Here is a 13,071-nt window from a genome sequence, read left to right on the forward strand (position 1 = left end):
GGACCTGTTGGAGAGTCCAGAGGAGGTCATGAGGATGATCAAAGGGCTGGAGCAGCTCTCCTACGAAGACAGGCTGAGGGAGTTGGGGTTGTTCAGCCTGCAGAAGAGAAGGCTCCGGGGAGACCTTATAGAGGCCTTCCAGTGCCTAAAGGGGGCTACAGGAAAGCTGGGGAGGGACTCTTTGTCGGGGGTATAGAGACAGGACAAGGAGTAATGGCTTTAAACTGAAACAGGGTAGATTTAAATGAGATATAAGGAAGAAACTCTTTCCTATGAGGGTGGTGAGGCACTGGAACAGGCTGTCCAGAGAAGCTGTGGATGCCCCATCTCTGGAAGTGTTCAAGGCCAGACTGGAAGAGGCTTTGGGCAACCTGACCTAATGGGTGACATCCCTGCCCTTGGCAGGAGAGGACAGAACTGGATGGACTTTAAGGTCCCTTGCAACCCCATCTATTCCATGGTTCGATGATTTTCACCAGCACCCTCTGTGCCACAGTGCTGTTTATTGCTCCTACCCAACGCGTTCTGATATTGGCAGTATGACCTGAAATCTCAGCAGAGCCTGCTCTCCTCTGATCCAAATTGCCAGCAGGTCTCAGTTTTTCTAGCATCTTCCTGTTTCAGTATATGTCCTAATGCTGCTGGCAGCAGAACAAGTGAGACTTGGAACTTCCCTTGAGTGCTAATCACAACTTACAGTTGCCTCATTGCAACTTCTCTCACTTCTTACATCCCATTTTAATTCTGCCGTGTAAAACCTTAGCGTGCCATTCTCCATTTCCTTCTGTGAGGCACATGGACGCTTACACAAAGCCTTATGTCAAATAAGACTACAACATCAATACTCAGGCTTTGTGGAAATCAGCATTGCTTCTGCAGCTGTAATTTGCCCCCCTTTGGTGTTGCATATGTTGCAATTCATTTTTTAATTACGTGATTTCATGTTATTTTTCTGTAAGACCTCTTCATCCATCACCAAACATGGTTTACTGTGCCCCACAGATGAAGCAAGGTGGTATATTGAAAGAAGCTGGTGTAGAAACTGGAAAGCACGTAGAGAACAAAGAGACCATTGGAAGAAGAAAAACACCCTATAGGTTAAAGTTGAATGCTACAATGGAGAATTAAATTCCATCTTTTTCTTTGCCAAATAATTCCTGTGTGATTGTAGGAAAGCCATGTACAGCTGCAAACTGAAGTCAGTGGTTTTAAAGGTAATGTGATCTATAAAATTGGATATATTAAAAACTCTAATCCCAGACATCTCAGGTTGAACACCAAAACCAACCTTACCTTAACCTTACCCTTCCTGTATCTCAAGTTTTCATTTAGAAAATGCAGATGATAGCTGTCCCTTATGTCAGCCAACAATGCAAAAAAAGTTTTTGAAAGTCTTATACTATAGTGGTAATGTCATAAAAAAAGACTCAGGGAACTTTAGTAATTTTATACTCAGAGCTTGAATAGCATGAAGTGATAAGATGCAGATTTGCCATCATCTAATGAGTGTATAACAAAACAGTAAAGTCACATGCTTAATGAGTACCACTTACCTTCTGTGAAAACAGTGGTCACATTGTTAAAGACTATGTAACACTGCGTCTACAGAAGGAAGATTGAGATTGTATGAAAATCCTGAATTCTGCTCTTCCAAAATAAGTGCTAGATTTAAAGTATAGAAATTGTCTTTTAATATGATTGAGGTAGAGGAAAAGGGAGGGTTACACAAGTCACTGACTTAGTTTTTAAACAAAGCATTCTGGAAAAAAACACAAATCTCACCATGTGGCATCACATGGCTCATCAGCAGCATTGGTAATAATTAGATCCACAGCACAGTCCTTCGCTGCTTGTGCTAATGAAGTGTTTGACAGCAGTAGGCTGACAGCTTTTGCAGTAACTGACCCTACAGAGGTTCAGCAGTGTACTTTCATTTTAGTCAGGCTTAATTCCAACCTGTTGCAAGGGCTTAATGAGACCAAAGCCAAGGCTTGTTCTGGTATCTGACTCTACCCAATGGAGAACTATAATTTCAGTTAATACCCTGTTTAGTCTGTGTAGTCCAGCGTGATGATATGCTTGCTCATGGACTGGGTCCTGCACAATTCAGACATGCCTCACACTCCGTAGAGAGCCTAGGTTTGCATAGATTTTCATGAAATAGGAAAAGTCACCTAACAGAAGCAGCCCTTGCCTTATCTCAAGTTGTTCCAAATCAGAGGTGCACAGGAGAAATAACTGTAGTCATGCTTAGTATAACAGTTCTTCCTAATGTGGATGAGAACTAGCTGAAATGCTTTAGGTTGAAGTTCTCAGACAAAATGCAGGTTAAAACAAGTATTTAGCTTGAAAAACTTCAGTCCAAATAGCCAAGATATAGTAAAGCTGGAAAACAGAAGACAGAAAGGAGTATTGGGTGCATTTACAAATGATGGGTGCTGCTAGCAGTGAGTTACTGCTGTTGGAAAGCTAAATTCTGCTGATGAAATTGTAGGTTACAACCTTGTTTTCTAAGCTTCTGGCTCAGCAGACCCCATTTATTCCTGGCACAGCCCTTTGCAGAATTACTTCTGATTTTCTAGGCGCTTTTCCTAGCTTAAAAAAGGGCTGGTGTTGCACTGACATGCCTGACAGGCCTTATTTTGTAAGCATTTACTGGAGCTGTAGTTCTCTTTTAAATGCTGCTCAGCTGTCCTTGTATTGCTTCCTTCCTCCTGGCTGTAATAACTCTGAGGTTATCAAAAGACCTCTCCTAAATGGTCAAGTGGGTGGTGGTAATAGACTGGATGGAAGGATGCCTCAACTGAAAGGTTTAGCTGCACTCCTGTGAGGGCGTTAAGTGTCTAGCTGCTAAGAAATCCCAGTACCTTGCAGTTACCAATGAAAACAAGGTTCGCGTCATAACAGAAAGGAATTCGGAAAGCTTCATAAGGGTGGGGAAATTTTGTGGCTAAAAAGAATTGAAATTTGTTACTTCCTGCACACTCATTTTAGAGCCCCCACTCTTCCACTTCTGCAGCCTGTGACGCCCCTTTCCTTACACTGTGCTGTGGGCTCCAGTGTTTCAGTGCTTTGAGTTAGAAGAGTTTCAGCTTTGCCCTGATTTCAGGCTTCAGAGGAAGGAGCTCGCAGACGCCCCGCGTGCTGGATCCAGAACTTCCGTCTGATGCAATGAGAGAGTAAGCAGTGACCTGTCCTAGCCCAGCCTGCTAGGGAAGCGAGGCTAAGTAAAAGCTGAGTGAGAGCCTGTTGGGAGGAAGGAGTCAGAAAGCAAGCAGCTTGCTGCCTCTAGCTTGCTGGTAGCTTTCATCAGAGCTGGCTGAGGAGGGGGAGGTGGAGAGCTGCCTGTGTGAAGGGAAGGAAGTGACAGCGTAGTCATTAGCAGACTGCGACCCTCTGTCACAAGGGCTCCAGAAATAAACGATGATTGTATTGAAGCACGAGGCTGGATAGAGCCCTCTGTGCTAATTTAATAAATTGCTTGCATTTAGGACCCCAGATTGGTGCTGTTACATTTTTGCTATGTGATGCCACCTGGGATTAGCAAGGAGGAGGGGACTGGGGGGGGGAGAAGAAGAAAGCAGCCCAGGTCCGTTAGCAACTGCTGGTGTGACCTCACTCCTTGTCCCGGGGGGGATATGAGATCATGAGAATGCCAGAGCTCTCTGAAGGATTCGATTTGTTCGGTACGGCAGGATGGCCTGCCGAGTGATCTCATCTCTGAGACCCAGGGGAAGGGCGCTGGCTGCCGCTAGCCTCGCGGACCGCGGAGGACTTAATCCCCTCTCCAAATCTCACCAATTAACAACTGACCTGTGATGACATCACTGATGACAAAGCTAACTAGGACAACACAGCAAAATTCCAGGGGAATTTCCCCTTCTCCCTGATCTTATCAAATAAAAGAATTTTGACATATCAAAAAAAAATTCAGTCTGGATAATATCAGTACAGTTTAAGCATAGTTCTGACTCACAGCTTGCCCTGACCTACTCCACTGTCACTGTTCTCCTTGTAAACCATGTGGGGCAGAACAAATACCCTCCTTGACCCTAATTTGATATTTTGATATTTGACCTATCTAATTTGATAGCCTTATTTAGCCAGTTTGTCGATCCTAGTTTTAGGTGGTTTAAGATAGAGATTGTGTTGTAGGAAAATTTCAGTTGTACCCCATGGTTGTGGTAAGCCAGGAGGGATTTTATTACCTTGCAGGTGGCCTTCAAGGAAGGCAAGCTTTCTAATTGGAGTGAACACCAGAATGGCAAGAACAGTTTTGGCAAAGATTTGCAAAGGATGTGATCACATCTTTGAGTCTTTTGCAGGAAACATTCCCAACAGCGTGCTTCACACAAACACTTTTCTTCTGTAAGGTCCTCGGCAAGGTTTGGCATCTTTGAGTTTAAAATGCCCTGATGGTTTTTCAGAGCCAGCCTTATCTGTGTACTGTAAACACTCCAACATCAGAGTAGAAGGGGAAGGACATTGGGAAATAGGTAATTAATTTGATTTTTTGGGTGATCTACAATGTTGTCAGGAATACCAGTGTCATCTTATATTTAAATCCCTGTACCTTCAGAAGATGTATAGCATGTAAAAGACCTCTTTTGCATTCCCTTTCTCATTATTTGTAGTATCTGCATATTAATCCCTGTAAACCTTAACCTCTACTGCTAACGTGCTTTAGCACTGTACAGATATGCTAAGAGGTATATATCCATAACCTGCTTTAAAAGTTTGTGACTCAGAAGTTTAAAACAATAGCTGGATAAGGCAAAGAACAAGAGGAACACTAAGAAATAATGATACGGGTTATCCTTTCCAGGTACTGGGTTAGATGGCTGCAGAGAAAAATACATCTTAATGAATACACCGGTCTTTGCACCATTTAACAGAGTGCATAGGTAGACAGTGAACACAAGTCTTATAAACTTCAAGCCCTGCACCTGTTAAATGCTCTTTTGATTTCCTGATAGTAACCATATATCACTTTTTTTAAAGGGAAAGTTTTATTTGGTTATTGAAGAGCTGAGTCAGTTGTTCCGATCCCTTGTCCCCATCCAGTTGTGGTATAAATACATCATGGGAGATGACCCATCCAGCAGCTACTTCCTAGGAGGGATTCTGATCATCTTGTATAGCCTCTGCAAGGTGAGTACCACCTCAATTAATATCTATAGCAAGAGCAGAGCAAGAAGCACAGCTGAGGGGAATAAATACACCTTTAAATTGTTGCCATCATTACTTAGGAAGGAAAGCTGCAGCAGCTGAGGACACCCTGTGCTTCAGTTGTCAAAATATTTTGCTTTACCACTATGTGGGCATTGGTGAGCTAGAGAAAGATGTGTGATTGCTCATGCAGTGTTGCATCAGGCTGATGAAGTCATTGCTGCTTTCTAATCCCTTTCTATAAAGGCTAGAAGAGAATGGGAGTGGAGCCTTGGGGGACCAGTATCAGAAGAGAGGTTAGCTATCTCCAGACTTCTAGATTCAGCCCTAAAAGGAGGGTTGCAACAGTTATATGTTTTTAAGTCTCTGTCTTTTGAGGCAGAATAGGTACTCTGTCATTCACAGTACAGAGTGCAGCAGGCAGAGTAAGAGACTTCCAACTCCTGCCTAGATAAAACAGGTAGTTCTGGCCCCAGTCTAGGTCCTGGTGTGGCTGAAACAAGTCCAGGATCTCAGTGACAAATGCCATTGACATTTGCTTAAAAGCGAGGAGTTTAAAAAAAACACAGAGTCTGCCTGTAAAATTGTAAATGAATAGGTGTGACTGACTTAGACAAGTCACAAAGGTGAGCTCTAGAAACAGCTGTATTTCTTATTTTGTGTATTCAACTCTGCCTAGGGTTGCTATCTTTTGTTTGGCTATGGCTGAACTGGAAACTAATATTCCTGCCCTAGGCAGAGCAGTAGCTGAAGCAAAAGGTAGATCTGTTATCCATTCCTCTGAGAAAGCTCTGAAAAAGGCCAAGTGAGTCTAGCTTGCTGCACCTCTGGTGCTTGCCTCACCCTAGGAGAAAGGGACTGGGGGGACTGAAGAACTGAGAGAAAATACCTCAGCTGAAAACAGCTCCAAGAGGCTAATGGGTTAGTGAACCATGTAAAGTCAAACTATAGTTCTTACCTGAGATATGCGTGTATACGTACAGAAATGGGGCATATAAACCCTGCTGTAGAGGAATTTAGAGCTTTTATAGAGATAAGTAGAGGAGGTCATGGGAAGCAAGATGGTCACAGACCCATTGCATCCAAGTCAAACCAGAAACAGAGCAAATACTGCCAGAATAACAGACATATGAAACTAGTGTGGTTCCCCACACACTCATCCTTACTCTTAGCTACACGCTTCCTGTTCTGAGCTACGGGAGAGGATTTTTGCCCCTTTCAAAAGTGTTATTGTCTGAATCTCTTCTGGAGAACAGTAATCCCACCCTTGCATGCCCTTCTGGCCTTGTGGGGGTCAGGCAGGCAGATCACAAATCAAGGGCAGACTTCAGGTGATCTTTCTGGCATCCCTTCTTGTGAAAAGGAAGGAACACCTGCAGAAGGGATGCTTACCTGCAGTTCTACATGCTGTCTGTTGCATCTGGAGAAATCACCATAGTGTCAAGGAGCAGTGGGGGGCCAGCTGCTCCCTGGGAGGAAGAAAGCTGAGGAGAACACAGGTGGGAGGCAAAGAGCCTCACCAGCCAGGGCTGAGGAGTCCAAATCTTCTTGTACATACATTGTGATAAAGCAGGTACAAGATAACAGCAGGAAGTTAATCCACAGGTCAGGATCAGAGGAAGGCAACCAGGGTCAGACATAGTCCCGTGATTGCTGGGTGTAGCCATAGTAATGAGACAGGCCCAGGGTCAAGGTTGGAAGTTACTCCATGGGTTCGTAAGCCAAGATAATTAGGATCTGTAGGTAAGTACACTTACAGCTGAACTGGAAACTAACATTTCTACAGCACAGCTTAAAGAGAAACTGAAGCTACAGAGCTGAGCTTAAATGGAGCTCCTGAGCCCATGGGCAGGGTGTGTGGGGTGGAGAGCCCAGGTGAATGCACTCAGGACCCTTATGCATAGGTACAAGCAGTCCTGTATGGATTGATTTGGTGCTTTCTCTATTGTCTAGGGATATTACTGTCTTATGTTGGTGCTTAGCAATAACTTGGTACCACAGCTGTGTATGGGTTAGGGTTAGACCTGTCCCTGTTGGAGACTTTGCTTGGAAGTGAGAGAGAAAAGTAGGAGTAATGGGAGTTCACTCTTCCAATGCAGGTCATGAAACACTAGGTATGTGCACCCCATCTACTATCACCAGAGCTGCAGGTCTAATTCCTTGCCTGAGACACTGAAAATATACCCAAAGGAGTCCACATTAGCAAAGCCACAAACCACATTAGAAAAACCACAGAAGCCAATTTGGCACTCAGACCTTCTGTGCTTCTGGCAAACATCCAGGGCTTAGCTAGGGCTGCGTCCCCTCTCCCCACACAAAGAGCAGACTTGGCTTTCCGAAGATTGCGTATAGTGCAGCTAGTGGGAGCTGTCTTGGTGTCTCTGACATGAACCTCTGATTTCGGCAAAGAAATCCCAGATGTTCGTAAGTAGGGGCATCCAGGTCTTATATTTCCCTGTCCTGAACAGAAGCGTTTGACTGAGGGTAGGAGTGGTATTGAGGGGGAGAAAATGACTGAGTGGTATAACAGTAGGTGTTTGCTTTCTTCAGGCTGTGAGTTGAACCCTACCTCGGACACACGCTCTTCAGCCTAGTTCGAAGGGGTGTGATGGCAATTAATTCTACAGTAGCTCTTCCCCTGACAAGAGAGCAAGCACTGAACCCAGCTGTTGCAGTCCTGTTGCTAGAAAGATAACTGGTGCAACGTAGTCTTCAATGCATCGGGAGATAAAGGGATGTTAAAGGAACTAGTGAAACATGCATTTTTTTGGGGTACGGAAAACTCCAGGAGAAATAAAGTTGAAGGGGGGGAAATGGGCTGGGAGAATTGGAGACATCAGAACCAGGGGAAAGGTGTTAAAAGTCCTGTTATAAGCAAAGCAACCAGAAAAAGCTGTGAACTGTACTGTGGGAGAGAGCTGATCCCTGTCTGTGTTAGAAGATAAAAAGTCTGTAGCAGTCGGCAGCCTCAAGTGCTAGTTGCTGACTGGAAGCATTACTGGAAGGACCCTGGGAGCCTTTTACATGCTGACTGGAAGCATTATTGGTGCCTTCATTTGATTCCACGTCTATTGCACGATGATCTCATTGGCATTCCCTGCAGTGAGCCCACTTAATCACGCTAGGAAAAAAAAAAATAGAAAGCCAACCCCAGGCATTTTGGTGCCTCTGCACTGCTAGTCCACTACAACTCTGCATGTTCTGCACCGCATCTTCGCCTGCCCTCCAGGCTGCTCCTCACTCAGGTTAGAAATGGAAAGGTCCCGTTATGTCATCTGGCCCTTTTCCCAACTAATGCAGGGCTGTTCTTTGCCCAGTCTTTATATCTTGTCTAGTTCATAGTATCTTTCTCTCTGCATCCTGCCAGCAGACAGGGAAGATGGCAAATTGGATTAGGTTTCCAAGCTGTTTTCCCTTTTAGTAGTAGTACTCTGTCCTCACCTTAAGGATGCTGCGTGTCTCCTCTCTTGCTGAGCCCCCAGATATTTGTAGGAAGTTTATCATCTTTTCCCCACGCTTTGGTATTGCTTCGCCAAGCTGTAAATATTTATGTATTTCAGTCTCTTTTCAGAAATCGTTTTCTGCAGGCTCATTTTCTGCCCTTCTCTGAACTGCTTTTAGTCTGTAATGAGGAGCACTGCTCTCCAGATGCAGTTACATCATGTTTGCTGGGCAGCGCAGGGAGGGGGAAGGAGAAGGACCTGGTGCTGTCCCTGCTCTTGGCCGTCTTTGGCTGTGTGCAAGCACCAAGGTGCTGGCAGCTTGTTCCCTTCCAGGCATTTAAAGTTTCTCACTCTTTAGGCAGACGGGAGCAAGCCAGCCTTAGTCCTGCTTCACATTCCTCGGGCTTTTCTTCTCTTGGTAGTATTTAATCACTAAATCTGTCCCTGCAGCAGGACAGGCAATTCCCACTCCTCTCATAATATCATCTGGGCCCTGAAGTATCAAAGTGTGTGGCAGAGCCCCACAGCCCTGAAAATCCTCCTTCTCCCCAGAGGCTGTGGAAAGCAGTTTCTTACCTCTTCCATGTAAAAAAGTAGCCTCTCCTTCCCTCTCTCTCGGGATAACCACAATGTCCTCTAGCCTTATTTCTGGGCTTCTCAGGGACTCAGGGTGGGAACGGCTCCATTTTAGCCCTTTCCCACCTAGTGAGGGTGGGCAATTTACCCTACCACTACCTCGCAATCTCTTTTTGTACTGTAAAGTCCCTCATTTGCAACCCATTGTTACCGGAGCTTTTTTTTTTTCGCTACCTTGCAGCACCATCGATTCACCTTTACTACATATTTCACAATCACCATGAAATATTTTTGGCACCATTGTTATCGAGGATCTTTGTTCCCACTGAGTATCCATTTGCAGGAACTCTGCCACGTGTGTCCTGAGTTTCTGAACTGTATGCACACACACACATGTTTTGTGAAAAATGTCTAAAAGTTAATGTCTTTATTGCAGTCTTTTGACATCTGTGGTCGTGTGGGAAGTGTCCGGAAGGCACTGAAAGTCCTTTGCACCCCACAGGTAAGTAGTCATAGGTTTCACTGAGCAGTTTCCTGGGTGAAACCATGTTACTAATGAATGATGGAGTTGAAAATTGTTCAGCGTATCAGGATCATAGAATAAAATAACTTGTCCCATGGCTTGATAAGCTGGTGTCTCTTGTCAGAGGTGTTAGGAACTTTTTCTGATATCTGCCCATGTCCCAGCTATGGTAAAGAGATTGTTGCAAGTCTGGCCTGCTTAGTCTGATTGGAAGCCCTGTGTAATGTGGATTAATCCATTGACATGAAAGCCTCACGAGCTGGCAAAACTTTGAGCTGCAGAGTGTGAGAAAGATTTTAAATAAATGTACGTAGTGCCTGATGTGCAGTGCCATTAAAAGAGATGCTACATTGCTTAGTACTGACGTTCAGATCTGTTGCAGTAAAACACTGAGATTTGTACTTTAAAATGGTAAAACCAAAGACTGTAGAGGAAGGGAACATAACATCATATAGTTCTGTTAGAGTTTGATTTGCTTATTCTGGGGGTTTGGGCTGGTCATTTTTCCTCAGCATGTTTCCATTTCCCCTACTACTGTTACAATAGGAGAAGCAACATTTACCTTCCAGTATTTAAGAAGAAAAGTGGGAAGCCTGTGGGTGCTGCTGCTGTTATTCTTTCTTCTGTTGTCTAACTTGCTAATAATAATACCTCCCACTATCTAAACACCTCTGCAAATGATGCTGAATTAATCCTTTCAGCTCCCTGTTGAGCTCATTAAATTTCATTATCATTGCTCCATAAGTGGAAACACTAAAAGATGGAGTCAGCTCGAGGGGGTAACAAGAGAGAGAACACACAACTGCAGTTTTCCTCTGTTCTGCATGCTGATCCCTAAATCTCCCTTCCCCGTACACAGTGGAGTAGCACCGGTTTCCTTCCCAGGTCATGCAGGGAATCTGTGTGTGAAAAACATGATCTATGGGTATTCTCAGACACAAACCAGGTTATCTTCAAACCTCTAGACAATGGCTTTTTTTCCCCTTCTTCCTAACAGACCTATGGAGTTCGTGCCACCAGCCAGCAGTGCAGCGAGGCAGGTGACATCTGTGCCATTTGCCAAGCAGAGTTCAGGGAACCTTTGATCCTTATGTGCCAGGTAAGACCCCAAGGTTCCCCCACAAGGTTCCCCTGTTGGCATTTCTAGGCACAGTTGGCCTAGGTAATTCTAAAATCTCTTGCTGGGTCTTGGTCTAGGCCCTAGTGGATATTTATCAACCTCTTCCAGATAGCCAGTGATTCATGAGAGCTGAGCCATACGAACTCCACTCTGTAGGGTCTGATTATAGCTGTTGAGATGGAAAAGATCAGCCTTGTAGTCCAGGGGCTGCCAGTTGGCAGTCCAGACCTTGGCTCTGGAATGCAAGACGTTTTTATCTGACCCTTGGGGAGACTGGCTAGTCAATAGGCCAGCTGAATTATGAGTGAGAGCTCTGAGAGGGGAACAGATCCAGAATGAGCCTGATAGGGAGCATTAATACTGGTGCAGCACCGTGTAACTGTGGTCTCTGAACACCTGGCCAGGAGTACAAGTAGTTCTGCCTAAAGAAGTTGGTCACCCCTGCCGGTACGTGGGAATTGTTCTCATTTGGTAAACACTGGCAAAACCTAGAGCTTAAGAATGTCATGCTCTGAGTAATGCTGTAGTCCTAACCCGGTGCTGTTAAAACCCTGTGAACACACCACGCTGACGTGTTTTGGTCATCTGTCAGAGGCCAGCTGAAGGCATTCCCTAGTGGTGAGGTCGCTGGTGCTTCCCCAAGGTTTTCTCTCGCCTGTCGGGGTTGAAATTCTGTATCCTGCAGATCGTCTCTGGGTGAGGTGTGGGTGTGCGCGGGAAAACCTTGATGGAGTCGCCTGCTCTCTTGTGATGTCAAAATAAAGCTTTAGAGCCCTTGTTTGAAGAGCTCTAGCATTCTCATCCTTTGGAAGAGGAGGTTCAAATTCAAGCAAGTAGGTCACCTGTGCATCAAGCATGCCTCTTACTATTCCTGTGAACATCTGTGCAGATGTTATCAAGCTGTAAGCCCCAGGGGAAGCTATTTTTGCATGTGCTTGTCAGAGCTGAGATTTTGATGAGTAACATTTCTGCTGACTCCACATGTGTTGAAGAGGTCTCAGCTTCTTACTGCTTCTAGAAATCCCTTCCCCCTTCCTGCTCTTCCAGTCTGGGTCTAGTTGGGGTTGTGTCCTGGGCAGCAATCCCGCCTCATGTCTGTTTCGAACCCAGGGCAGGCTGGAGGAAGAATCCTGTTGTGGCTCAGGATGGAAATGAGAAAAGATAAGGGGTGAAAACTGACTCTTATAGAGAAGGGGAAATTGGGACTATGGAAGCTACTGACTGGGACTGGGTGATGTGAGCAGAAACAAATGCCATAAGGGGAAGGAGAAGGAAAGGAAGTTGTTTGACTTGTAAAATAACCCAGGGATCTGAGGATTGAAACAGGGTAAAGAAAAGTTCGAAAGAAAACCTGTTTCTGCTCTCAGTTACTTCATAAGCCCAAATGTTCGAGGCTTTTTTTAGTGTTTCTTTCTATTGATATACTAAGAAACAGAATAATATCTCATTAGCTTTGGCAAACTGATGTACTAGTAATGCTGGGCTTTATTTTTCATGTCACTTGAGTACTGCTAGTTGGCTGCACTGTCCATGTGAACCTGAATGGTTCCTTGGTCCCACGGCTGTGCTGTGGAGTGTGCATGCTTAGTGACAAGACTGGACCTCCTGCCTGCATCGTGATGTTGCCCTTTTGTCTCCACAGCATGTGTTTTGTGAAGAATGCCTCTGCCTCTGGTTCGACAGGGAGAAGACCTGTCCTCTTTGTCGTTCTGTCACAGTAGAAACCCTGCGTTGCTGGAAAGATGGCACCACCTCTGCTCATTTCCAGGTGTATTAAAACCAGCACATACCAACAAATGGACTGACGTGTGGAGAGAAGGAAGAGACAGAAATCTGGTGATCCGGTGCCCCTGTTTCATTGCCTAGTGCTTCTTCCAGCTCTGTTTCTCCAAGAACCAATAGAACAACAATTGTTACTAGCCAGAAGTTTTACCCTCAAAGGCAAGTAAGATGTGTTTTGTGTTGTGGCAACCTCCATGGCTAAGCTACAGCCAGGACTTTTTCCTGAACTTACACGGTTATAAACTGCTTGGAATGTTTCCTTTTATTCTATCCTTTTAGTGTAGGTAAATACTGCATGTATAAGGAAAGTGTACTGTCAATTCACCACTGCACGTGTATAACCTGGTGTACTAGAAAAAGGCCGTTGTTCTCTGGCTCAAACCATGGGTGAGATTTTTCACATTAAACATCTCTAACTTCCCTGTATCTGTAGCTTCGTAAAATTACACAGTTCAGAA

The 13,071-nt window shown here is 44.8% G+C and overlaps 1 protein-coding gene across 5 annotated transcripts in view; it reads left to right on the forward strand.

Moving 5' to 3' along the window:
* Positions 1-13,039, forward strand: part of RNFT2 (ring finger protein, transmembrane 2) — a 31,219-nt gene extending 18,180 nt beyond the window's left edge. For 4 of the 5 annotated variants that reach the window (XM_083803261.1, XM_083803262.1, XM_083803263.1 and 1 more), the window contains exons 8-11: positions 5,002-5,151; positions 9,625-9,690; positions 10,709-10,810; positions 12,474-13,039. In XM_083803261.1, coding sequence (XP_083659387.1) covers positions 5,002-5,151; positions 9,625-9,690; positions 10,709-10,810; positions 12,474-12,608 — 453 coding nt within the window. In that variant the 3' untranslated portion in view covers positions 12,609-13,039. The remainder of the gene's footprint in view (positions 1-5,001; positions 5,152-9,624; positions 9,691-10,708; positions 10,811-12,473) is intronic. The other variant, XM_083803265.1, reaches the window with a different exon arrangement.
* Positions 13,040-13,071: the final 32 nt, after the last annotated feature.

The sequence above is a fragment of the Anser anser genome, assembly GCF_964211835.1.
Source record: "Anser anser genome assembly, chromosome: 18".
Classification (NCBI taxonomy): Eukaryota; Metazoa; Chordata; class Aves; order Anseriformes; family Anatidae; genus Anser; species Anser anser.